The sequence below is a fragment of the Oreochromis niloticus genome, linkage group LG13 (assembly GCF_001858045.2).
Source record: "Oreochromis niloticus isolate F11D_XX linkage group LG13, O_niloticus_UMD_NMBU, whole genome shotgun sequence".
In the NCBI taxonomy this organism is placed as follows: Eukaryota; Metazoa; Chordata; class Actinopteri; order Cichliformes; family Cichlidae; genus Oreochromis; species Oreochromis niloticus.
In genome coordinates this window covers 13,267,062-13,293,311 of record NC_031978.2, presented here as the reverse complement: position 1 = coordinate 13,293,311, position 26,250 = coordinate 13,267,062, and the positions used below count along the sequence as shown (strand labels likewise).

The following is a 26,250-nucleotide window of genomic DNA, read 5'->3' as shown; positions in this document are numbered from 1 at the left end:
ATTAAAAAGGCACTTGAGGCTGAATTAAATGTTTTTTAGACATACAGACGTTTTTGTCTGTGGCAGTATTTGATTTTGCACAAACTGAAGTTTATCGAAATGATTTTACAGTAAAATAAAAGTTAAAGAAAGTGTTTCGTTTTGTTATTTTGTTCTTTTAAGGACGGTCTGACACCTCTTCACTGTGGGGCACGGAGCGGACACGAGCAGGTGGTAGAAATTCTTCTGGACAGAGGAGCTCCTATACTGTCCAAGACCAAGGTAGTTACTAGGATGATCAATTCAGGAGATGCTGCTAAGCTCAGAATAGGGAAGAAAAGAAAGTTCACAAACACATGACATCTTTTTCATCAAGTTAAAAATATAACAGACAAGAATAGATCACTATACACGATGTAATAACACTGGAATACCTTTATTTTCAAAATCAGCTCTCCTAACCACTCGGAGCTATTTAAAAAAAATTGTCATCCACTCAGATAGCAGGTCTGTTGTTGTTGCTGTAGTGTTGTCGCATTGTCTCCATAACATCTGTGCGACCTCTCCAGAACAGCCTGTCTCCGCTGCCTTCGCAGCCCTACAGTTTGACCGCGCAGGACGACCAGTGTAACAAAATAGACATTGTTGTAATGGCCTCGTTATAACAATGCTTCTGTAACCTTCTCAGCAACTTCCTTCACAGTCTTTCTGTGCAGCGCATGGCCACGTCCTAACTTACTGTGTCTGTCTGTCCATCTGTCTATGTGTCCGTCTGCGTGTGTGTTTGTCGCTCTCTTTCTTTGTCTGGCTCTCTCTTTCTCTCCCCTTTTCTCTCTTTCTTTCCCTGTCTCGGCCCTCTATAGAACGGCCTATCGCCTCTCCACATGGCCACTCAGGGGGACCACCTGAACTGCGTCCAGCTCCTGCTCCAGCACGACGTGCCCGTGGATGACGTCACCAATGACTACCTTACGGCGCTGCACGTTGCTGCCCACTGTGGTCACTACAAGGTGGCCAAGCTCATTGTTGACAAGAAGGCCAACCCAAATGCCAAGGCTCTGGTAGGGATAAAGCCGTACAAGGGGGTGCAAAATAGAAAAGTCACATGATCTTTTGCTTTTATGATTAATATTATACTCATAGAAAAAATCAATGGTTTGGTTTGTGTAGCTTTACAGTGCAGAAGACTTAGCACTATAATATAAAGTTTTACTGTGTCTGTCTATTTTCTGATAGTTTTGTCCATGTTGGGTTTTTTGTTGTTGTTGTTGTTGTTGTTTTTTAATGATATAGACTATTTTTGTGTGAATTAAATAGATATGTGCTGATATGAATGTTTAAAACAGGACTGAAAACAGGTTTATTCCTCATATTTACATTTTCTTTACAACTACCATCGTCTTTACCACACATTTACATCCTGGCACAGCTCAGCATTCACACATTTGCACATGTTTAGAGGCTGTGGGGAGTTTCTCAGCGATCGTACTGGAATACCAGCCTTAGCTTTACACTTTCTCTTCATGCAGAATGGTTTCACTCCGCTTCATATCGCCTGCAAGAAGAACAGAGTCAAGGTGATGGAGCTGTTGCTTAAACATGGAGCGTCTATCCAGGCTGTCACAGAGGTAATAGAGCAGACTGGAACACCTTTACTCTTCTAACCTTTCTGAGCTGTACCATTTAATACATAATAATTACTTGGAATTGATGTTATTGTTGTTTGGTTTTGATGTTCAGGGTAAAACTTGGTTGCTGATTTGGTCTTTAGTGTTTTAATATTTCATGTTGATCATCGTATCTGTTATCTGCAGTCCGGCTTGACGCCCATTCATGTGGCAGCCTTTATGGGCCATGAAAACATTGTCCATGCGCTGACGCACCACGGAGCATCGCCCAACACCACCAATGTGGTAAGTAGACTAATTTTAATGCACTACATGTAGAAACAGATTAGAAAATCTCCCTTTTGCCAATAACCTTTGTATCTTCCAGCGAGGAGAGACAGCTCTCCACATGGCAGCCAGGGCAGGCCAGGCAGACGTAGTCCGATACCTGCTAAAGAACGGAGCCAAGGTGGAGACCAAGTCCAAGGTTAGAACACAGAGCATCATTATCAATCACTGTGTCAAGGAGAAAACAAAAAGGGATACAGAACTGGGCCAAAAAGTCACTTCCCCTCTCTTTGCAGGATGACCAGACAGCGCTGCACATATCCAGTCGGCTGGGGAAGGTCGACATTGTCCAGCAGCTGCTGCATTGCGGTGCGTCTGCCAATGCTGCCACCACCTCAGGCTACACCCCCCTTCACCTGGCTGCCCGCGAGGGACACCATGATGTTGCTGCCATGCTCCTGGACAATGGTGCCTCCCTCTCATCTGCAACAAAGGTATGTCTTGTGGAAGATTAAGCATTAAATTGCAATGTAGATAATGTCCCCATTTTCCAGTATCTCCACTAGTGGGCATCGTTTTCTGTTTCGAGTGGGCTCCGAGGTTCTTGTCTTGTCATATGAAATAAATGCCGAAATATGTTCTTTTCCCAGCAAAAGAATTCATAGTCTAAGCATACTAAACTGACTAAACTGACACACAGATCTGACTAACTGCATGCAAGTGCATTGCTCGAAGTATAAAATGGATGTGGAAGATGTGAGTGTGATATGTTTCTGTGGACTGTCTTTGAAGGTGACTTCTGTTAGCAGAGCAGATTAATGAACGGTAAACCCCATGGTGGGCTCTTACTTCCTCACACACACACATATAGCATCTTTTGGGACTTCACCTTAGTCGGCTTTTCAAGCAAATGATATCATATCTGTGTGGAAACAGAAAATTTGTGCCATGGAGCAGATTAATTGACCCCTTTTAGGTGTTTATAAACCAGATTAAATGAATAAAAATTTTAAAACTGGTACGATTACTGACTGTCACACAAATGAGGTCAAGTGTTTCAGAGAAAATGGGAATTTGTGGAGTCCCACATTCTTCTGGAAAATATGATCTAATGTCTTTAAATATCTTTGCATACACACAGGAAGGAAGCCAAGTGATCACACTGGCAAATCAAACCCAGTATCACAGCAAAACGTGTAACAGGCATGCATTTGCCTCAAGAGATAATAAAGACCTTTGCCTTACTTTCTCAGTGTAATAAACCCCTATGTTTTTTTGTGTTATATGCTAAGAGAAAATTACTCATACACATTCACACTCATTTGTAAGTTATTTTGCATATGAGTGTTGCTGATAAAGTGAATCCATCCTAATTTTAATATGGCTAAAATATAACTTTATTGAAAATGTTTTCACAATATTGAACTTTTTACCCTATTTTGACAGTAATGTTAGGTGTCCTGTGTCTTATGAAGGAAAGAGATGTTGCTCTTAAGACCAAACTTTCTGTTTTGTTCCATCTGAATAACACGAAATCTTTGCTGCTGCTGTTTTATTTTCAGCAGCAGTAACATATTTTTTACTTGATCACTGAAAGACACAGTGAGAAACTAAGCTGCTTAGGGAAAAGCTCGATCCCACACCAGCCAAGTGGGACCTAAAATAATGCAAATATTCACTTCCTGTTTAAATACCCTCAGTACTCCCTACTCTCCTTTTTTTGGCCCAACAGAAAGGATTCAGTCCCCTCCATGTGGCAGCAAAGTATGGCAAGATGGAGGTAGCCAGTTTGCTCCTACAGAAGGGAGCTGCACCTGATGCTGCTGGAAAGGTGAGATGTCTGAAAAGGCGGAGAGTTTCTGAGCATAAATTTAAGAAACAGAAAAAGATGACCTGTTTAAAACGAGCAGGCAGGTTCAGCAAGGAAATGACAGACAGCAAAAGTGCAGTATAAACTTGAAATTCCTCATTTCAACAAGAAGTCCTCTCAGAGTTTCTGCCAGCGGGATTATTGGTAGCTTCAAGTACATGAAGCAGTTATTGCGATCAAGTCTTGCAGTTGCATGCCCTCGTCTCTAAGATAGTCAGCAGGGCTGTGTTGTGTTTTCTGAGCTGCAGCTGGACTCAGAGATGCTGGGAGGTAGTAGTGTGGTGGAGTGGCAAGCTGAGGTCTGATCACAGTGCGACACATCAAACAGATGCTTGTCCTGTTGCAAAAACCTTGTAAGCAGATTTCTTTTATTCCACTGATAGAGACTTAAATAGCTGAGGCCTGCTGGCACTAGTCGTATGTGCGTCTTTGCCACCATCTGAAAGCGTTTAACATAAAGACTGTCAGATATGATAATGAAACTTCCACAGTGTCTGGTGGTGTCACACTAAAATCTGCCTCAGTGTCAGATACACAAAGAAGAAAATCAGGTCGTTATTATTATAATTCTGTCAAGGTGAAAATAAAGACTTTAAGATATTATATGTTTTTTTCATATTTTGGAAGAAATAATGAGTATGTCACAGCATCTCCCAGATTTTAGTTCAGTGACATGCCGCCCTGTTTGATTTCTCTCTGTGTGCATTTTGATGAAAAAATATTGTAAAACACTTTTAGAGCCTAAGATTATAAGGTACTCCATATTATTAATCTCCCACTTGTGTCGATGGATACGCTGGGAAATCTTGTCTCAAAATATATAATTTGAACAACTAGTGGCAGATAAGCACGTGCTTTTGGTTAAAAAAATATTAGATTCAGTTTTATGATCACGTTTTTTATGTTGTAAGCATAAACCCTAAACATTTCAATTAAAATAATAACTAGACCTTGCTGCTTCTGCTGTTGGTAAACTAATACTAATCCTTCTTCTGCTGCTATAAAAATAATGCTTTAGTCACATCTTTGCTGGCCAGTGATAAGTGTGTATCTTCAATTTTGGTGCTTTTGCACACTTGAGATGACTTTAGCATGTTTTGACATAGCTATTGAATTCCAAATGAAAAACTGTAGCCGTTGTAGGGATGTGCTGCAAAGTCAACATTTTGAAGATACATTGAAATCTATCAGCAGGCCAGCAGGAAAATTCTGTCACTCAGTTTCCTAATAATGCCATCTTTCTCTAGCGTCTTCTTGGTTTTTTGGCATGAAGTTAGAGCTCTAACCGTCTCCTATACTTTGTATCTTTCATCGGTTCGATGTCCATCTCCAACCATTTCTTAACACAGTTTTAATTTGGCTCTTTCATTTTACTTATCAGCGTGTCTGTGCTTGGGTGTGGTTGGTGATCTTCTAATCCGGTGTTGTGTTGCATGCCTGTGTGTTTGTGTTCCTGTGTGTGTGTGGATGTGTCTCTCCATTTGTACGTGTGTGTGTGTTGGTGTTTTAGAGTGGGCTAACTCCTCTGCATGTAGCTGCTCACTACGATAATCAGAGAGTGGCGCTGCTGCTGCTGGATCAGGGAGCTTCCCCACACGCTGCCGCCAAGGTATCCACACAAACTCATATGAACACACGTGTTAAGAGGAACTCACCTGGCTTATCACTTACGTAACATCCCATTAATAATGATTTATGTGTAATATTCACCTGTGTGAATGTGAATCTAATGCTCGCCCATTTCCTCCACCCATTTCATCGTTCATCAGCGACAGTGTGGGCTTTATTTTGTGCTCAGTCAAGTCTTACAAACCACCTGACCAGCCTGAAATGAGGTCATGCTGTCAGCAGATTTGGGTTGCTGGTTTGCTACATATTGCAAGCAATATACTGTGTTTCTCCTAAAAACAAGAAATGTAATTACTCCAGAGTCAGTAATAGTGCCAGACCACTAACTTGTCCTATTTTTGTCTGTTCAAGAGTTGACAAAATGATGTGTTCCCAATAAAAACCTAAAAAAAGCTGTTAAGTTACACAGACAAACATAAGCGGTCAAGTCATGGTTTGTCTCCTGCCAGGCTTTGAGAGTCTGTCGAAACCGCAGAACGAGTGTGAGCAGAAAGCCAGAACCAACCAAAAATGTGGCAGGAAATGCCTGTTTTGCCTGGACTGTCAAGTGACATGCCACAAAAGGAGACCAAAGCTTGTAAAGCCACTTTGGTCCATCCTAGCTCTCTTTCTCTCCCTTAATCTGCGTCTGTCTAAATTTATTCCTTTGCCTTTCTTGTCGCCTTCCCACACTCATTCTGTCCTGCCTTCTTCCTTTCTCTCTTTCTTTCTCAAATTGTTTTTCATTTGGCTGGGTTCTAAAGTTAGTGTGCTTGATCTAATTTAAGTGCTTTTGGAAACAAATCAATCAGTGTGTACAAGAGGAGTTGTATAGAGGCGCTAACACAGAGACACGAGTAGGGAACTATAGCTGCAATAGTTCCCTGCAGTACCATAATCTGTGCTCTGTGTGTAATGTTTTTCTACTTAGTGATGGAGATAGGAAAAAATGGATGTTGACTTGAAGTATAAGTCTTGCTTTACACAGTGTAGTAAATTAAATCAAAGAAGGAAGCCAAGTTAGCCTCTGTAAATAGAGGCTCTTCCCTCTTCCAGACTCACCTTATCCTTTTACTCACTCTCATTTGAGCTTGAATTACCTTCTCCCTTGCAGACCTCAAGGCTACCCAGAGGTTTGAATGTAGCCCTCCTGCTACTGTGTAATGTTTTCTCTCAGGTCCTCTCCTCCACAGTAGCAAAAAGGAGGAAGCCAGGGTGGTGACTGTTCACTTTTAAGTTGCACTCCTGTTTGTACACTTTGTCTCTAGCGCTTTCACTGTTGTGAATGTGTGTAACAGCTGAGGTAAACCTTCTGTCTGAGGTTTTCCCATCAGTTGTACCTGTGACACTTCATGCTGGCCACACTAGCCTCATGACGGTCAATAAATTGAAAGACCCTTGTGCTATAAATTTGCTTTCATGACAAACTGGATTATATGTCCTGATGCAAAATTACAACATTTTTAGTCAAAGCTGCATCCTCATTTTCATTTAATAGATCTTTAGGAGTTGAATAAGTGATTTATTTGCATTCATCATATCTGTTTTGTAGATAAAATGAAAATTACTTTTAGACACATTCTTCAGCCCTGCCCATAGTTTAATCTATAATGTATGAGATTAATTCCATTTCGATTGAGAATGGACTGCAGTGCATTATAGATGAAAACTGCATTATGCAACATTGACTCTTACTTCAATTAGCAACTTCTCTGTTACACTAGAATAGATATAATGATGTAACAGCCATTACAACCATAGAAGAGCTCAGTCCAGCCTCCTAACCTCTCCACCTCTCTTTGGGACCTTAGAACGGCTACATGCCCCTTCATATCGCTGCCAAGAAGAACCAAATGGAAATTGGGACCACACTGCTGGAGTACGGTGCAGACACCAATGCAGTGACGCGGCAAGGCATCAGCCCAATTCACCTTGCAGCACAGGAAGGCAACGTGGATCTTGTGTCACTGCTGCTGACCAAGAATGCTAATGTCAACGTGTGCAACAAGGTAGAATCTCTCACATAGCTATAGTATTTATACAGGAACTACTACAAATGTAATTAAGATTACACATGTATACAGCCCACAATCCTTTTTACTCAGTAGACACTTGTCCTGATTTTTGCCATAAGACATAAGACTTCTCAAGCACGTTTTCTGAAAAACACCCTACTTTTCATTCATCTTCTGCACACCACCCTAATAAATGCAATTGTGGATTTGCATGTTTTTTGCTTCTCCTTTTTTCATATACAGAGCGGACTAACGCCACTCCACTTAGCAGCGCAGGAGGACAAGGTCAATGTTGCTGAAGTCCTTCTCAATCACGGGGCTGATGTCAACCCACAAACAAAGGTACAGCTTTCTCAGTAGCACACATGCACAGAAAACTGTAAATACACGAGGAGGCAGGTTTGCTGCATATTTATACTTTTTTAACTTCCATCAGTTAATTTGTTGTATGTGCTTATCCTGATTTTCCTCTTTAGCTCAACACACTCATACACTCACTTGTCTGCAGACATCTCAGGTGCTGCATAAATAAAGGATTGTTACCTGAGTAGAAGGTGATCATGTTGTTATGGATGCAGCAAACACATTCATGCACATAACCACGTTCACTAAGAGCTGCAGTAGCTAAAGGTTGGGCTAACACAAGGTTATTTGTGGTGTGTTTGTGCTGACAGGACAGTTGTTTACAGCAAAGAGGTTATTCACACACTGATCTCCATTATACACAAATACATAATTCATAGAGGAGATGAAATATGATGCAGTTTAAAGTTATGATTTAGAGAAATCACATTATGTGAGAGGATTTATATATTTGCCTGGTAAATTTTACACTTAAAATATAAACTTTCCAAACTGCAGGCCAGATCTCTAGTAAACTGTGATGTAACAAATTATAGTCTGCAGTTGGCACATGTGAGTAATTTTCCGTCCTCTTTTAATTGAATTGTCTGTGCCTCTTCCGCCATCATTTGTCATTCCAGATGGGTTACACTCCGCTGCATGTAGCTTGCCACTATGGAAATGCAAAGATGGCAAACTTCCTGCTGCACAACCATGCCAGAGTCAATGGCAAAACCAAGGTAGACACACAGAATCACACACATACAGGGAGTGCAGAATTATTAGGCAAGTTGTATATTTGAGGAATAATTTTATTATTGAACAACAACCATGTTCTCAATGAACCCAAAAAACTCATTAATATCAAAGCTGAATGTTTTTGGAAGTAGTTTTTAGTTTGTTTTTAGTTTTAGCTATTTTAGGGGGATATCTGTGTGTGCAGGTGACTATTACTGTGCATAATTATTAGGCAACTTAACAAAAAACAAATATGTACCCATTTCAATTATTTATTTTTACCAGTGAAACCAATATAACATCTCCACATTCACAAATATACATTTCTGACATTCAAAAACAAAACAAAAACAAATCAGCGACCAATATAGCCACCTTTCTTTGCAAGGACACTCAAAAGCCTGCCATCCATGGATTCTGTCAGTGTTTTGATCTGTTCACCATCAACATTGCGTGCAGCAGCAACCACAGCCTCCCAGACACTGTTCAGAGAGGTGTACTGTTTTCCCTCCTTGTAAATCTCACATTTGATGATGGACCACAGGTTCTCAATGGGGTTCAGATCAGGTGAACAAGGAGGCCATGTCATTAGTTTTTCTTCTTTTATACCCTTTCTTGCCAGCCACGCTGTGGAGTACTTGGACGCGTGTGATGGAGCATTGTCCTGCATGAAAATCATGTTTTTCTTGAAGGATGCAGACTTCTTCCTGTACCACTGCTTGAAGAAGGTGTCTTCCAGAAACTGGCAGTAGGACTGGGAGTTGAGCTTGACTCCATCCTCAACCCGAAAAGGCCCCACAAGCTCATCTTTGATGATACCAGCCCAAACCAGTACTCCACCTCCACCTTGCTGGCGTCTGAGTCGGACTGGAGCTCTCTGCCCTTTACCAATCCAGCCACGGGCCCATCCATCTGGCCCATCAAGACTCACTCTCATTTCATCAGTCCATAAAACCTTAGAAAAATCAGTCTTGAGATATTTCTTGGCCCAGTCTTGACGTTTCAGCTTGTGTGTCTTGTTCAGTGGTGGTCGTCTTTCAGCCTTTCTTACCTTGGCCATGTCTCTGAGTATTGCACACCTTGTGCTTTTGGGCACTCCAGTGATGTTGCAGCTCTGAAATATGGCCAAACTGGTGGCAAGTGGCATCTTGGCAGCTGCACGCTTGACTTTTCTCAGTTCATGGGCAGTTATTTTGCGCCTTGGTTTTTCCACACGCTTCTTGCGACCCTGTTGACTATTTTGAATGAAACGCTTGATTGTTCGATGATCACGCTTCAGAAGCTTTGCAATTTTAAGACTGCTGCATCCCTCTGCAAGATATCTCACTATTTTTGACTTTTCTGAGCCTGTCAAGTCCTTCTTTTGACCCACTTTGCCAAAGGAAAGGAAGTTGCCTAATAATTATGCACGCCTGATATAGGGTGTTGATGTCATTAGACCACACCCTTTCTCATTACAGAGATGCACATCACCTAATATGCTTAATTGGTAGTAGGCTTTCGAGCCTATACAGCTTGGAGTGAGACAACATGCATGAAGAGGATGATGTGGACAAAATACTCATTTGCCTAATAATTCTGCACTCCCTGTATAGCCTTGTATCACTGTATTGCTGAAGACCTTCCTACAATCCTGCAGTGTATTTGCATCTTTCCTGGACAAACTGATTGTGTTTGTGTGGCTGTGTTTAGAATGGGTACACTCCTCTACACCAAGCTGCTCAGCAGGGCCACACCCACATCATCAACCTGCTGCTTCAGAACGGGGCCTCGGCCAACGAACTCACTGTGGTTAGTACACAAACACACAGGCTGGATAGCAGAGCTTATGTTTGATGAAATACTGAATGCTTTTTTTCCTTTCTGTGTGTAACTTCCTCTGTGTGTCTTTGTCACTGGTAAGAATGGGAACACTGCCCTATCCATTGCCCGCCGTCTTGGTTACATCTCTGTGGTTGACACTCTGAGGCCTGTGACTGATGAAAACTTGGCCACTATGGTAAGACATTGACTTCTGGTCAACGCCATCTCACATGCTTTAAGACATACAACACACATGTGTTAAGACATACAATCTTAAGACATACAATTACATCATACGTCAACTGATGGATATTTTGTGGAACTTGACAGCTGGGCAAAGATTGTGCTTCTTATTGAAAAGTTTTTAATGTATGTTTTCTTTTTTGGGGTGTGTGTCAGACTGTGTGATTTTTATTGATAATTCAGCTATGTATTAACTATGTGGAAATCAGCTTTGTCACTCTGAGATACTTTACATTTTCATGCAGTTTCTGGTTTTAATTGTTGGTGCATTAAAGGATTTTCTGATATGTAAGATTTCAGAGTTGATTGCAATGCTTTTTGGGCTCTGACATTAGGAGAAACAAGAATATCGGAACTGAAAGTTGTACAGTGCATTAGAAATAGTATCACTTTGGTTGTTTGTTTGATTAGGAAGGTTGTTGTTTGCTTAAAAGTGAACATTAGAAATAATGTTTTGTATTTGTCTGTGAAGCTACTAGAGTTTTCTTACCGAGCAGCAAGCTCATTGCCAAAAATAAACTGTGGCCAGACAGCCAGCAGCACACTGTAAGTGGAGTTAAGGTGTGAATACTGCAAATGAGCTTGCAAGTCAGTCTGTCACGCTGTGTCACATGTGTGAAGTTGTCCTGCTTAAGAGAAAGGGACGGCTCAGATTGGAGCTTAAGGATTCCCCTCGTACAGCCAACGTTACTAACAGCGATCTGACCCTGATGAGCAGATGAGTGAGGTACAGAAAGACAGGCAGTGATGAAGAAGTGACAAGCGTGAAAGAGCCAGGAAAAGGGGGCACTGAGGATCCAGCACAATCAGCAGGAAAGTGTATTAGTCATAAATGCTTCAAACCACAGGAGTGTGAATAAAAGATCAAGGTCATCTCCTCACACCTCAGTGTGACTGATCTATTATTCACTGTACACAGACCTCTGCTGTTGTTTTATGTTGCTCTCAAGCCTACATCTGCAGCCTGTGGAACATTTGCTGATCGCTTATCTGGGTTAAAATGGCCTTCAGAAATACAGTATGACTACTTCTTGCTATGACAGGGCCTGGAGCCCAGTCTAAGGCCCAAATAAGGAAATATATGTGAAGCTTTCACTTTATTTGCAACTTATATCCTGAAGTTGACACCAGCTGACTATATTTATCTGAGCTTCAGCTAATAAAATATTTAAAGAGTGGGCAATAATCAAGATAGTCTTTTCTTATGTTCCCTTTGCTGTCACCCATAAACTGACTTTCAAAATATCAACAACAATGTCACTATCAGTACTTTCTTTTAATATGTAGCAATGTGAAAGGCAGTGATGTCAAGTGATTATGTGACATATCATAATACAAAAAAATCCATTTGTAACTGCTTAAAAAAACAGGTGAGGAATTTATAATATATGTATTTTTTGAATTTCCAGAGTGCATCCGAAAAGCATAAAATCAATGTCCCTGAGACCATGAATGAATTCCTCGATATGTCAGATGATGAAGGTATGTAAAAAACTGTTTTTGAATCTCATCACTGAGCCCTGAAATCAATGAAAGTACATAATTCCCATATACTGTGTGCTATGTGATGTCATTCTCATTAACGTGCATGTTTCACTGTATGTGTATCCAAAACACAGTCCAGGCCAATGTGCCAGAAACTCTCAGTGAGGAGTCTTTGTCAGATGTTGACGAAGGTATCGGTTTGAATCCTCTCTTCTATTTTTTGCTTCTTTTCCTTTAATACAACAGAGCTGCCTTGCCTAGAACTAACAGTGTCGCCTTTGCTGTACTGCTGTTCTGCTTTGCTATTCATGGTAATGGGAACGTTTTCAGTGGAACTTACTCATTCACCAGAGTGCACACTGTCCACTCAAACTAAATGCTGTGGTTATACTTTAGTTATTATGTTGTTAAGGCTCCATGGGTGGTGCATATATACTGTTTTATTGTTTTTATTTTCTTTCCTTAGTCTTTAATCATGCAGACAAAGAATAAAGTCTCAGCTGTAGCCATTTTATTTGACACAAAATTGTGTAGCTGTGAAAAAATGAACGCAAAATCAATGTGACACACATCAAAATTCAGAGTTGGAATATGAAGAGGCCGGCATACATTGTATCAAATCATTTTTCAATGTATGTAAAATTCAAGTTTCATAGTTAGCAGCAGAGTAGCTGCTTCAGAACTGCAGGCTGATGTTCTGCCAAGTTTATGATACAGAGGACCGCCCGACTCAGTCCTCTGTCCTTTGTTTTGGAACTACACAGCCAGGATTCTTGCAAAATTGATGAGCTTGTTCACGGGCTGTTGCTCGGGGGATGCTGGTCAAGGGGTGTGGAGTTTCTGTGTGAGGCGATACAGCTAGACTCAACAAGTATACACACATATCGGGTTTTAGGAGATGAGTTTGTTCTGAAGATCCTCACATAGGAAATATAGTGCCCATGACTTAATGTCCCCCACATAAATGGTTTAAACCATGCATGTATTTCATCAGCGTTGTACTTCTGTGGCCTTGATAATCACTTTGCCCAATAGCACCACCAGACTGGCTTCAGACAGCAGTTGTATTCAGGCCTGCACTCCTTCATTTTCTATAGGATGCTGTTGTTTTGCTCTATGTAGGTGTGTGTTAAAGAAGTAGCAGGAGTAAGTGAAGAGTTTCTTCAACTGGTTTAAATCCTACATAAGGGAAGCCAATCCTATTAAGCTGCAGGTTGGAGTGACTCTAACAGCTCCCTGTGGTTGCTGTTGTTTGTGTGTGTGTGTGTTTTCTTGTGTGTTATTGTGACCTGCCTTATGACTTCTATACATGACTACAGCCACTAATCTATAGAGAATAACTCAAATCTTTAATTTTCTCTGTTACCATCATAGTATAGATTTCTATAATTCCTATGGCAATGGCCTGAAATAGTTTCATTACTGCAGTTAACAGTTGCTGCTTTGCTTGCATTCTCTTACTCTTGTGCAAGTTGTAGTCACAGTGTGCAACACAGAGGCAGAAGAGCTAGACAGAGAAATGTTGCTCAAGAGATTAAAAATTGCAAAATTATGTGGTTATTTCGTCATTATTTTAGCCCCACTCCCACTTTGACACACAGCCAAACTCCGTCTAGGACTTCCATCAGAGAGGAAGAAAAAAACCTCAGTGAAAGTTTTCTTCTTTTCTCCATTACTGTCTGCTGAAGTTCCCAGGCATTTGCTCAAACGACCTGTCAGCTGACTGTGCTCTCCACAGAGCGGTAAACACTTCCACCGCGGCCCCTGTTGACACTCTTCAACTAGAGTTTGTTGTGGATGCTGCTGAGCCAGAGACGCACAGTCTCTCTCTCTCGCTTTAAATCCAATGAGATGAGCTTTTTTTGAGCAGCCTGCAAGAGATTTAACCCCGGTGTGGCCATCGATGTCAGGTGGCTTAGACTTAGGCTGTTTCTATGTTGCCTCGTGTCCTTTTTGTGCAACAAGGAGACGCAAAACTTGGAGAGGTTCTAATCTAAATTATTTGCGCAACGAAAGCAGCAGGGATGTGCGCACGGGCAAGAAACACGCAAGTTGGTTGGAGTGGAGTTAAGTGTTTGAGGTGACGAGAGGGCAGCTTTTTCCACCAGCACCAGAAGCATTGAATGGACTTCTTGATAGTCTTAAACTTTCTTCGGATGTACGTTTTATACCGTGGGCGTTTCGTGGCGTTTTAGAGAAACAGAAATTACCGCCGAAACACGAACAGAGCTGTAATCGATATGGCTGCGCTGGACAAAGGTAAGTCGCTCGGGGGGTTTAAAAGAAGTTTCAATAGCCGGTGCAATTACTAAGCCACAGAGGATTGATCGAGAGATGGAAAGTAAGAAAGTGAGAGTTACTGAGCGCCAATGTGAAATTGTCACTATAACATGTGGTTATTATTTTTCCGTTTTTACTGTTTTTACTTAGTTTTTATTGTGTGAACTATAATTAACATCCTTTTTATATTTGTGGACAGTTTTTGTTTTTTCTTCTTCTTAAAAGGGACGGAAAAAGGCAGGCTTTGTTTTTTGTTTGTTTTTTGGGCGGGGGGATCCAGAATATGCTTTAAAATATATGCTAGAACAGGAGGGTGTTTGTGTGTGTGTCTGTGTCTGTGTCGGGGTGTAAGTGGTGGAATAACTGAGCTTGAATGGGACTGCCACACTTACAGCGAGCAGCCGATCCCTTTCCAGGTCTGTGAAGTCAGAAATATCCGTGAAACGCAGGAAGCTCTCCCACAACAATAAAAGATATAGTTACGCGTTCAATAATATGCTACATCCACATCATAAGATATGCATATTTCGCTTTAATTTTTATTGAGCTTTGGAAACAGACAGGAAGCGATATTACTATGGATATTTTTCTGTCCTAGTGTTTTAAAATTAAGGTGCACAAGACTTTAAAATTATACTAAATACACAGAGATTATTTATGAGTTAAAATGTTTCTTCATATAATTTAAATATTGCGATATGTCTTCGAAAATCTTGCGTCTTTTATCATTTCCTTGCTGAACTTGAGAGAACATGTTCACAGTATTCTTTGTAAGAGTAGCTGATGACCATTATAATTGTAATTTATGAAGTGTAAACATAGAGAGTAAACAGGTTTATTTTTTACTTTAGTTTTGACTAAAGATAATTTCATTTATAACCCTTCCACCACTGGTTTTATTTTGAAATCTGACACCGGAAACGCTTGCATCCCTTGTCCTCTTGCTTGACACTGGTGGTGGTGTGTGATCGGAGTGCGGCAGTATTGAAGGTAGGGGGAGGGGCTGCGGTGAAGGAGCAGAGTGTTGCAGGCAGGACAGAGCCGGACATGAGGGAGAAGGGGAAACACTGTAGCCGCTCCGGCGGCTTCATTGACCGGCGTGTCATCGTCCACCGGTCCGCCGATCGAGGTGCGGTGCGGTTCTGCACTTTCTCCTTATTCTTTGCTTGTTGTGCTGAGGCTTTGGTAGCTATAAAACCTTCTGCTTTGAGTCTTCTGAAACGAGCTGCGTTTGATTTTACAGGAGAGCTCCAGATATACCGCAAAGTGTCTTTGCTGCTGCCTCTTTCTCTTTTAATATTACAGTCTCACCTCTAAAGTCCAGCATAGGCGCTGCTGAGTGTTCCAGCTTCATGTTGTTGGTGTGCCACAAATGAAAAGAATAGACTGAAAGAAAGAAAAGTTGCAGTGGGCTTTGTAGTTGCAGTGAGGTAGTCTGGGTTGATTTAACGACAGAGGGATGCTGATAATTAGCCAAGGCCCTCTCTAAGTAGTCTAATCAAATAAAAGAGAGGCTGGTGTCGGCTTGTTTTTCTTTGCTGGGTGCCGCATCGTCTCTCTTGCCCTGATTAGCTTCTGAAGTTAACAGGAGGGTTTTCTGATTTCGTCCCTTCACTAGGTGAGGATGCAATGACTGGGGATACAGACAAATACCTGCGGCCTCAGGACCTCAAAGAGTTGGGGGATGACTCTCTCCCTCATGAGGGGTACATGGGTTTCAGCATAGGAGCCCGCTCAGCCAGGTAGGCACCTGTCATTTTTATATATATTTATATATATGCACATTAAAACTATTGATGTACTTCACAGTGTGACATCATCTTTGCGATATTTGCAGTGGTCACCCTAAATCCACAGATTTGTAATGCCATAGTTGATATGACAATATTGTGTTTGTTGCTCTTGAATAGTTAGTATAATGCACAACCCCCTCCACCAAGCATACACACATGCATACATATGCAACATAAACACATATAGTCTCACACACAATAACACAGCATAATGGAAGTCACCAGAAAGCGCAGCTGGGAAGTTGCCATCTAATGATTCAACCTGACTAAATGATTCAGCGTTTTGTGTGACCCTGTTTGAAACTCAGGCAAAAAAAAAAATGTACAAAGGGCTAACTAGCTTTGATACCTTTGATGCTCTGGGTGAACAGCTGCGTGTCGGTGTAGCTACACTTTCACATAGTGGACAAAGGATGTCGTGGAAAAATGGCAGGCGCCAATGAAAACACTCCGGTGGTGTGTTGTGCAGCCCCACAGTGTGTATTGTAACCGCACTGACAGATGGCAGATGGCACTGTGATGGCTGGATTGATAAAAACAACGACACAGTGACTGTGACAGGAAGCTGCTAACATCAGCAGGGCAAGACAAACAAGGGAAACACTGGAGTGATTCCACGTGAGCGACTTTGTTTTGATGGGCTGATCCTGGAAAAAGTTTTGACAGAGAGATAATACGTTGAATTATGCAAAATGTTAGTTTGAAAGAACTATTTTGTGCAATGATACAGTGAGGAGCACATGCAAACTTAAAAGCTGTGCTCCCCTTTCTATTTCAGAGTATTAGTACATTAGTATTACACTGACTTCTCCTTACAAATAATCAAGTCCTTCCATAGTTTCCATAGAACTTTCTTCCTCTGCAAACTACAGATACATATACTAAAATCTGCATATACATATACATACACTGCATATACACTTTGTTAAGCTGACTGTTTTTGCAGGAGTGCGAAAATGTATAAAATAATGTATTGATCAGTGAATGTGTGATGCTGAGCAAGTTCTTTTCTTTCCCTTACCTTTCCATTTATGACATTGACATTGCATGGTCTGCTTTTTGAGTGGGCTGGATACACGCAAACACCTTCTCATGTAAAACGGGAAAAATTCGCACGACCTTGTCCTAGCGTGCCACCAAAAGCACAGCATCAATGTCACATCACGCTTGAACGTCTTCAAAATTTGCTTTTCACTCTGCTATTTTGTTCTTTTTTTCTTGTTTTCTTGCATCCTGTCTCTCATTCTAGCCCTAGAATCAGGTAAGAAAAGAGTAGTAGTTGTAGTACCAGTAGTAGTAGGTAAAAGATCTGTGAATGGTGTCTCTTCCCTGTGACCCTTTGAACTACTTTTTAACCCCAATCCAACACCCATAAGACCTCTAACTCAAACCACCAGTCATTCATTGGACATTGGTGTCATCCAGTGTTGCTGTTTCTCTGTTCGTGGTAGCGTATTTGACCCATTGTTGCTGTTACGTGTTGTATTTTTAGATCATCATCATCATCATCCCTCCACTTTTTACCTCTTAGTGAAATCTTTGTCTATTGTTTTGATGTAGGTGTGAAAAAGAGACAGTTTTGCTGGACATAAGAAAATATCAGCAGCTGTTTTGCGGAGCTGTCTTTCAGTTTGAGCTGTGTGGAGTAATCTACTAATGTTTTGATGTGGCTTCTTCTTATGTGGCACCTTATATTTTTTTGGAGTGTCTCTGAGTGTAACTTCCAGGGATTGGACACATCATTGGATTAATAATCTGTTGACTTGGAGGTAATTGGAAGTGTCCCACAAGTATTCGGCATGATTCCTGCTGTTCAATTCTGGTTTGCAGAGATGGAAACTTTGCATTCGAACACAGCAGCACTCACATGGATATACTATGACTCAGTTGCCTACAGTTGCCTCTCTGAGTCCACAAAAATCCCTTCGACCCAGTGCTTAACTGGTTCATACTTTCACATGCTAGTTTGAAAATTTGAAGTAGATTTTATGAGTGACCACCCATAAAAATGAATGGAGTGGAAAGAGGAAAGGAGGTGTTAGAGCAGGGTCTGATTGATTACAGGAAAGCAGTGGGATAGAGGCAAAGTTGAAAAAGTCTTTAGTTGAGTGGATGAACTGATAAACTTCACAGTATTGTTAAAGCGTCGTGACTCAGGAAATGAGAAAGCAGAGAGAGAAGGAGATCATTATGGAGAAGGATGACACGCAGAAATGAAAAGCTGACTACAGGGAGGACATAAAAGGGAATGAGCAAGAATGAAAACACAGAAGGAAAAGAAGAAGCGCTGATGTTTTTGGGGGGCGGAGGGTGGGCAGAATGAGAAAGAGGAGGAAGCTGTAAAAAACAAACATGGTCGGGGTGAGAACAGAGTAGAGGGGGGGATAGTGCGGCGCTGCCATGCCAGCGAGTCCATTCAGCCCGTACAGAGTTGCTTGGTAACTTCGATGCCGGGGTAGGCAGGCTCTACTGAATAAAGGGCTTCTCTCTATGCTGAATAGCATGCCCACTCAAACACGCTGAGCTCTGCATTTTCTCCCCCTCACTCACCCACTCTCCCCCTTTTGCACTCACGCACGGCGCATCAATACACACATACAGTATACCCTCTGAGAAACGAAGGCAGAGTTTTCAGCTTTGTTCACAGTTGAAGCTGCGTAAACTACACAAACAAAAAAACAACAACAACGCACCTTTCACGTATGATATTTAAGTGCTTCTTCGCACACGCACAAAAATATATATTCACTGTTCATCAAATGAATATTTCACATCTTCTGCAATGATCAAATCGCTCTAAAAGGAGCACAAGAAAGAAGCCCGAAATGAATCTGCAGCACTGCACTGAGCCGAAGAGGCAGCAAAAATAGGCACACATCACCACACACAGCCATAAAGCAGACTGCAGCAAGATAGATAGAAAAGACCTGCTTCTCTTCTTGTATTTTGCTCCTTTGAAACAGGTCTAGGTCAGCTAATCTTAGAATAAAGGAAGGTGAGCCTTTGAGCTTGAGTCGGATTTAACAGTTGAAATACCTTTGAGTGAATCTTGTTTCTTTTCCTGTCATTGACGACGTCTGCACAGAATTGAAAACTTTAAGCTCTTATCTGCCAACCAGGTGCATATAAGTATAGTCTGCTATTCTGTCATACGTCATCATTCAGGCAGACATAGTTACACTAGTGTTCATGACAGACGTATAGACAGAGCTGTCTTTTTTCTCTTCAGGCCGCCTACTTCTCCTCTTCCTCTTTCCCTCTATCTCTTAATGCAAAAAACTGACCTCACTCTCATTTCCATCTCTGAATAACGTGCTGCAATATCTTATCCCTGTTCAAATGCAGACTCTTCTGCTTCTCTATTTTCCCCATATTACTTTTGGACTCTCTGTCCAGTAAGTGAAACCCCTGGAGGTTACATGTAGTAATGGATTCCTTGCTTTTTGTTTTATGCCGTGTCCCCCTGCCCGTCACTTGTTGTTGCCCGGGGCACTGGGTTGCATGGTAACATGTAGCCTCCGCTCCTTCAGTTCGGATAGGTCCAACACGCTCAACCGGAGCTCCTTTGCACGAGACAGTATGATGATTGAAGAGATTCTGGCTCCTACAAAAGACACGGTAAGTTTAATTTCTTGTCATTTTCTTTACCTTTTTTTAAAAATCTTTTTTTCGACACTATTTCCTACCCTTCTGTCACCTATCCACATTTTCTTCTATGGTTTTTGTTGTAATTGTTGTCTTGCCTGATTAAAACACAAAGCGGATAGATTAAAGGCAGAATCAGAGTAGCTTCATTCATCTTTCACATAACAGAAGAAGTGTTAATGCCATGCCTGCTTTTGCCAAAGTGCTGAGAGTGAGCATATAGCACCTTGATGAAAGCTTTACTCAAACCCAAGAGCTTTGACAGACCCCCCCCCTTAGCTTCCTGAGGGAAAACTGCAGTGCTCTGCAGAGCTCATCTGTCATTACGTTGTTTATGTTGGCCTGTACCAATAAAAGAAACTGTAACTCTTTTTCCTGAAATTATTGTTAATATTTGTTTCAGCATCACCCAAGATCCCAAACAAAACTTAACGATATTTTGTAGTTGTCTTGAATTATAAAAGCAGATGTTTTGGAAATCATATGAATATTTAATAACACTGCTTTACTCTTTCTTATGTCAGAAAGCTTCCTGGTAAATTGGTGCTATATTAACCTGTAAATATTATATATATGAGATTATGTTTGCTTTGAATTATCTGGCTTTTGATGAGTGAAGTTTCAGTTACAGTCACCTATTGAATGTAGATGCTAAAATCAAAATCAAGGTATTCAAGGAGTTAAAATCGTTTTCCTCAGTGGAGCACAAATCCTGCAGTGAAGCATGGCACCATAAATTAATTTGTGTGGGCCATCTAGTACCTATAATGCGACTTCTGAACTGTTTTTCTTCTTCCCTAAGCTTCAGAGTGTCTGTAAAGACATTTCGTACTTGGTTGACCCACTCAATAAGGTATAAATGTCGTTGGATGTCTGACTCATTCGTCGGCTTTGTTATTTTTCACTCACAGTGGTTCAGCTTCCATTTTTCTCAAGTTTTGCTTTTTTGTATATTTGTTTGTTTTGGGTCTTTGCCATAAGTCATTCCCATGCTCCTTTCGGTGTACAAGAGTTCCAAGATTCAGTGTTCACATCCTTCTTCTTTTATTAAAGCTGATCTTTAGTTTCAAGTTTCTCAGGCATCATAATTATATAGTATCATCTTTTATTTATGCGCCTGAAGTGCTTTTTGTCCTGGCTGTTGTAAGACCATGGACAGTGATGGAAAACATTGGTGAAATAGAAGCGGTAAATGTAATCAGCCCATATCTATCATTGCAGTGAGTGATAATTTGTTCACTTTTTGTCATCTTGCACCTTGTTCCTTTTGTCTGGATCCATTAGTCAGTTTTGCAAATCTGCTGTCAGTTTTCTTTGTCATCCTTTTTCTTCTTAACCCATTCTGTACTTTCTGTGCTCTTCACCATGTCTTTGGATCTTCCTCAACCAGCACCTTGCTGTGACCAGAGATTACAGTTCGGAGTGTATGAGACGCTACAGCTGGACTCCTGACACTATGGATCACAGCCACAACACTGTGTCTAGCCCAATTCACTCTGGGTAAGAACAGCTGCACTCTCATCCAGCCTGGGAAGATGTTTCCCAGCATGCATACACTTACAGTACATGTGAAACGACACACATACTGCATGTGCATTCATATAACTATTTGCAGAAATCACACATTTTATATGCTTACTGCACGCAAATGTTTTACTGTCTTTTGCTCTCCCCCAAAGAGTCAATATTCAGCAAACTCTGCAGCACTGATGCAGACAAGGTGCAGGGCTGTGGGATTTCTGCAGTGCTGCTACTGTACACATTACATTAAAGCAACAAGACACACTTCACCCTCTAAAACTCTCGCGTTATACCATAAAACCAGAGACATGGCCGATGAGTTCCCCCACGTTCACTGACATCATTCTGTTTTTATCATTACGGAAACAAACCGCATACTTTGTGAGCTCGTGGTACAGTGGCTCATGTGTTTCACTTAGATAAACCGATGCGTCTTTTACATACTTTGAATATATGACATCGTAAAGTGTTAAGATCTGCTCAGAATGGAGCGTGCTGTCTTTGCACAGAACTTACATAACTGAAAATATCTTTGGTGTTGCTGAGAATTTAAATAGTGGGATCTATCATTTTAAGTTTTGGTTCTTTCTTTCTATTTATGACACATTATTTTACCTTGTAAGCCTGCCTGTTTATTTAAATATTACTGTGTTCATTGTCATTTTGTCCTCATTTTTTTGTCCTTATTTTTACTGCATCCCTTGTTTTTTCACCTTTTTAGTCTTCTTTCATCTCGAGTAGTCATTAGAGATCCCACCAGTGATTATGGAACTGCTACTAAAACTAGGTTCTGGGGGTTTGCCTCCTGCATTGTCTCCCATGTGTTTATTTTGCAGCTTCTCCTCCCCGCTCCCTCAGTATGACTCCAGGTGATGACTGAGTTTGCTGCTCTCACCCATGATGGCGCAGTGATGTCACTCGCTCCTCCACCTCTGTCTCCCTCTCATCTCGTCACTGTCTCTTCCCTCTCCCGTCTGTGCCTTTGTCATCTGTGTGGTCTGGTGTTTCATTTGCACTGCTTAGATCTTAGAAGTTTGTAGTCGACATGTTTGGGAGTCCTTCTTTATTGTGCTATACCTTACTCTCTCATTACACATAAAAAATAACAACTCAGTCTTCTGCCAAAACATACAGGAATTCTACTGTTTAAACATGCTTAGCAAGCAACACTTATGGGGAAAAAGAATTCAATGTGTGGCTTTAAATTAAAGCCGCACAAGCAGGTTTGCAGGTTTGCCTACCCAAAACCTACTCCGTCTTCTTATTTGTGTAATTGGGTGTATTCGTGGGACGCCACAACGTGCTCTTGATTTGAAGAATATCGATCGTATCGACCCAAGTTGAAACATTAGTGCTGGTGTTTAATATTTGACCACTTAATGCTGCTTTACAGGGGCTGAATCTTTGGCACATGCTCACTTACAGCCTCAGACCTGGAAACTAAACTTTCTACAAGTTCATTAGCATCCAGTTTAGTTTCACACAGTGTTTAATTCCCTAAACTGAGGCAGGTGAAGGTGAGAACAGCCAAGTTTCAGAACTCAAAGCATCGTTTTTCTCCTCTCTATTGTCCTGTCTCTTCCTCTTTCTCTGTTTTTGTTACTTTCTGTCTTTTCCTTCACTTTATTTTGGTGTACGGTGATCACAGCATGGGAATCGTCCTCCTCACTTGTGTCCGTAGCTTTAGTCTATCTTTCTCTTTTGTCGTTGTTTTGTTTCCTACTCTGAAATGTTCTTCTTCATCTGGCAGGTTCTTGGTCAGTTTCATGGTGGATGCCCGTGGTGGTTCCATGAGGGGCAGCCGCCACAATGGCATGCGCATCATCATCCCTCCCAGGAAATGCACGGCACCCACACGTATTACTTGTCGCCTGGCTAAAAGACACAAACTGGCCTATCCTCCACCCATGGTAGAGGGGGAGGGGCTGGTCAGCCGACTGGTGGAGGTCGGACCTGCTGGGGCTCAGTTCCTTGGGTAGGTTTTTTTTTTTTGTAGTAGGCTAGGAGGCAAATCAAAGGTTTTTTGGTTTTTTTTTTTTAAATATCTACTTACAAATCATGACACAGAAAGTGGTTTCAGATTGTGCAGCAGTTTAACAAAGATTCTTATGCTCTATTTCCTCAAAGTCCTGTGATTGTGGAGATCCCTCATTTTGGTTCAATGCGGGGGAAAGAGAGGGAGTTGATTGTGTTGAGGAGTGATAATGGTGACACGTGGAAGGAGCACCAGTCTGACACCAGACCAGAAGACCTCACAGAGCTGCTTTCTGGAATGGATGAAGGTAACAGGAAGGTTATTTGGTGTGGTCCACATTTTATCAACCATTGTTGGGCTTTTTTGTGTGGAGTTTGTATGTTCTGCATGGGTTCTCTCTGGATACTCAGGCTTCCTCCTGGAGTCTCAAGACATGCAGTTAGTGGGGTTAGGTTAATTGGTGATTCTAAATTGGATGTAGTCACGAATGTGAGTGTGAATGGCTTTCTGTGTCCTGGGTCTTCCCTGCCTCTCGACCTATGACAACTGGGGTAGCCCCCCCCCTCGCAGAACCTGGAATTGGATGAGCAGAAGATGGATAGATAGTTAATTACAAAAGCAAATTGCTTTTGGATGCATTGAGTTCCATGTACAGTGAACAGCTATCATCTGATTACTACAACATAAAACTTTCTGCCTTCCTGTCTTTGTTTGCAAATGGAGATTAATTAAAAGAGCTCATAAAAATCTAATGATCATTAGATGATTTGGTGCATTTCAGCCCAGTCCTATTTTTGCTTTTTTACCTCTAAGCTGACAAAGCCTGCAGAAATACCATCGATCAACTCAAAATACAAATGGAAATTACATAAACAGATATACTGCATATCTGTTGCAAATATCTGTTTATGAGTGCATAAGTACACAAACACACATATAAATATATATATATATATGTGTGTGTGTGTGTGTGTGTGTGAAATTCTTCTTCTCCTCCTGCAGAGCTGGATAGTCCTGCCGAATTGGAGAAGAAGCGTATTTGCCGCATCGTCACTGGAGATTTTCCACAGTATTTTGCTGTGGTGTCGCGGATTAAGCAGGAATCTAATCATATGGGTCCTGATGGAGGAGTACTTTCTAGCAGTACTGTTCCCATGGTCCAGGCCTCATTCCCCCCAGGAGCTCTCACCAAGAAGATCCGTGTTGGCCTGCAGGTACAGTAGGACTCCTAATGCCCACTTAAGTTTGGTCTGTATGATGACTGTGCACTGATTTGTTTCTTTACCTTACCATTCCTTTTAACTGCTGAGATCCCTTAATTTGTTAGAATATTTTAAAATTGCCTGATTTGGCAGTAATCTGAGTTTAATTGACCAAATATTTTTTTCTGTACATCTTCCTGGCCTTTTGTTTAGGCCCAGCCTGTGCCAGATGACATGGTGAGGGCAGTCCTTGGCAACAGAGCCACCTTCAGCCCCATTGTCACTGTAGAGCCGAGGAGAAGAAAATTCCACAAGCCGATCACTATGACGATCCCTGTCCCACCTAGATCGGCAGAAGGCCATCCCAGCGGCCATCGAGGCGAATCTGCACCCTGCCTGCGTCTCCTCTGCAGCATCACAGGCAAGCCGACCTGTGGATTAGTAGAGCATGACAATACTCTTGTGGTACCTCTATGCAAACAGCTTTTGCAGAATCTTGACAGTCATTACATTACTTATATACTTATATTTGTTTTTTTAATTTTTTTATTATTATATAGCACTGTGCAAAAGTCTTGAGCCACCCATCATTAATTCTGTTTTGCTTCCAAATTTTTGGAAGTTTTTCTTTGGAAATTGGCTGTATTTTAATAAATTTTCAGTCCAGTCCGTTTACCTTGGCATTTTCTGAGGAAACTTTTTTGTGTTTGTTAAGCCACTTAACACTGCCCTAAATATGAACCATTTAAGTAGAGAAAAGGCACTTGGCAGGCCTAGAAAATGTCAAGCACTCACTCACAGCACTCAATATGTACAGACAAGATCAGAAGAGAGATTCAACAGTGAGTGTTTATGGCTATTGTAAAACCTGGTGGAAGCTTTGTCATGGTTTGGGGCTGTATTTCAGCCAGTGGTGTTGGGAATCCTGTCAAAATTGATGGAATTATGAACGCAGAAAGATTCACTATGCAATACCATCTTTTGGGGGGCATGAGATTGATCTCAAACACATCACCAATGCAGTAAAATCATACCTGATTAGACAAACACACAGTGGAACCCTCTCAGTCATGGATGAGTCTCCCCAGAGCCAGGACCACAACGTTGTTGAAGCAGTGTGTGATTATTGGAACAAAAAGCAGCCAGCATCCAAAGAAGAGCTTTGAATGTCTTTCAAGAATCCTGGAGAACTTTTCCTGAAAGCTCCTTAAAGAAATTAAATAAAAGCTTCTTTAGAGAGTTCAGGGTGTGTTGAAGAATAAAGGTGGTCATAACAAATACTGACTTTCAAGCTTATTAGAATTGTGAAAACTCTGCTTTTGCCTTATCTACTTTGTTTCCATTTATGTTTTCACATGTCAGTACACCCATTTTCCATTTTTCGAGGAAAATATACAAAATGAAATTTTAAAACCTAAGGAATAGCTTAAGACTTTTGCACAGCACTGTACAAATCATTATGAGTCGAGTAGTCTCATCAGGTCTACTTTGATAGTAAAAAATGCAGAGCTAAGACGATAAAAGAACAGCGATTACGTAAGCTAAAAACTGCCCATGCTGAAAAGGCAGTGAGCTAAATTTTTGTCCCTGTTTTTAATGCAGGAGGAACCTCCCCTGCGCAGTGGGAGGACATCACAGGAACCACACCACTGTCCTTTGTAACTGACTGCGTTTCCTTCACCACAAATGTTTCGGCCAGGTGAGACACCCTCGTATGTTATACACACGGCAAATCAGAACTGGACCACTGCATGTATATACCGATGCTCCAGCTGTCAATCAGTTGTCATGAAATGATCTTGCTGATTAACAGACAGACAAACAAATGGCACCCATGTTATAGCTCTGACTTGAAT

General features: G+C 41.3%; 1 protein-coding gene across 41 annotated transcripts in view; it reads left to right on the top strand.

Annotated features, from left to right (window-relative positions):
- ank3a (ankyrin 3a) overlaps positions 1-26,250 on the top strand; it is a 118,444-nt gene that overhangs the window by 66,837 nt on the left and 25,357 nt on the right. For 16 of the 41 annotated variants that reach the window (XR_003213541.1, XM_025897635.1, XM_025897631.1 and 13 more), the window contains 26 exons: positions 163-261; positions 843-1,040; positions 1,509-1,607; positions 1,794-1,892; positions 1,975-2,073; positions 2,171-2,368; positions 3,607-3,705; positions 5,255-5,353; positions 7,164-7,361; positions 7,611-7,709; positions 8,351-8,449; positions 10,140-10,238; positions 10,351-10,446; positions 11,903-11,975; positions 12,113-12,169; positions 15,877-16,000; positions 17,301-17,312; positions 19,567-19,669; positions 20,499-20,549; positions 21,087-21,196; positions 22,054-22,086; positions 22,968-23,192; positions 23,345-23,499; positions 24,195-24,406; positions 24,608-24,815; positions 25,997-26,093. Coding sequence is in view for 40 of the 41 variants with exons in the window: in XM_025897635.1 (XP_025753420.1) it covers positions 163-261; positions 843-1,040; positions 1,509-1,607; positions 1,794-1,892; positions 1,975-2,073; positions 2,171-2,368; positions 3,607-3,705; positions 5,255-5,353; positions 7,164-7,361; positions 7,611-7,709; positions 8,351-8,449; positions 10,140-10,238; positions 10,351-10,446; positions 11,903-11,975; positions 12,113-12,169; positions 15,877-16,000; positions 17,301-17,312; positions 19,567-19,669; positions 20,499-20,549; positions 21,087-21,196; positions 22,054-22,086; positions 22,968-23,192; positions 23,345-23,499; positions 24,195-24,406; positions 24,608-24,815; positions 25,997-26,093 (3,041 nt within the window). In the remaining variant the exon portion in view is untranslated. The other 25 variants (XM_025897646.1, XM_025897640.1, XM_025897643.1 and 22 more) reach the window with 22 other exon arrangements.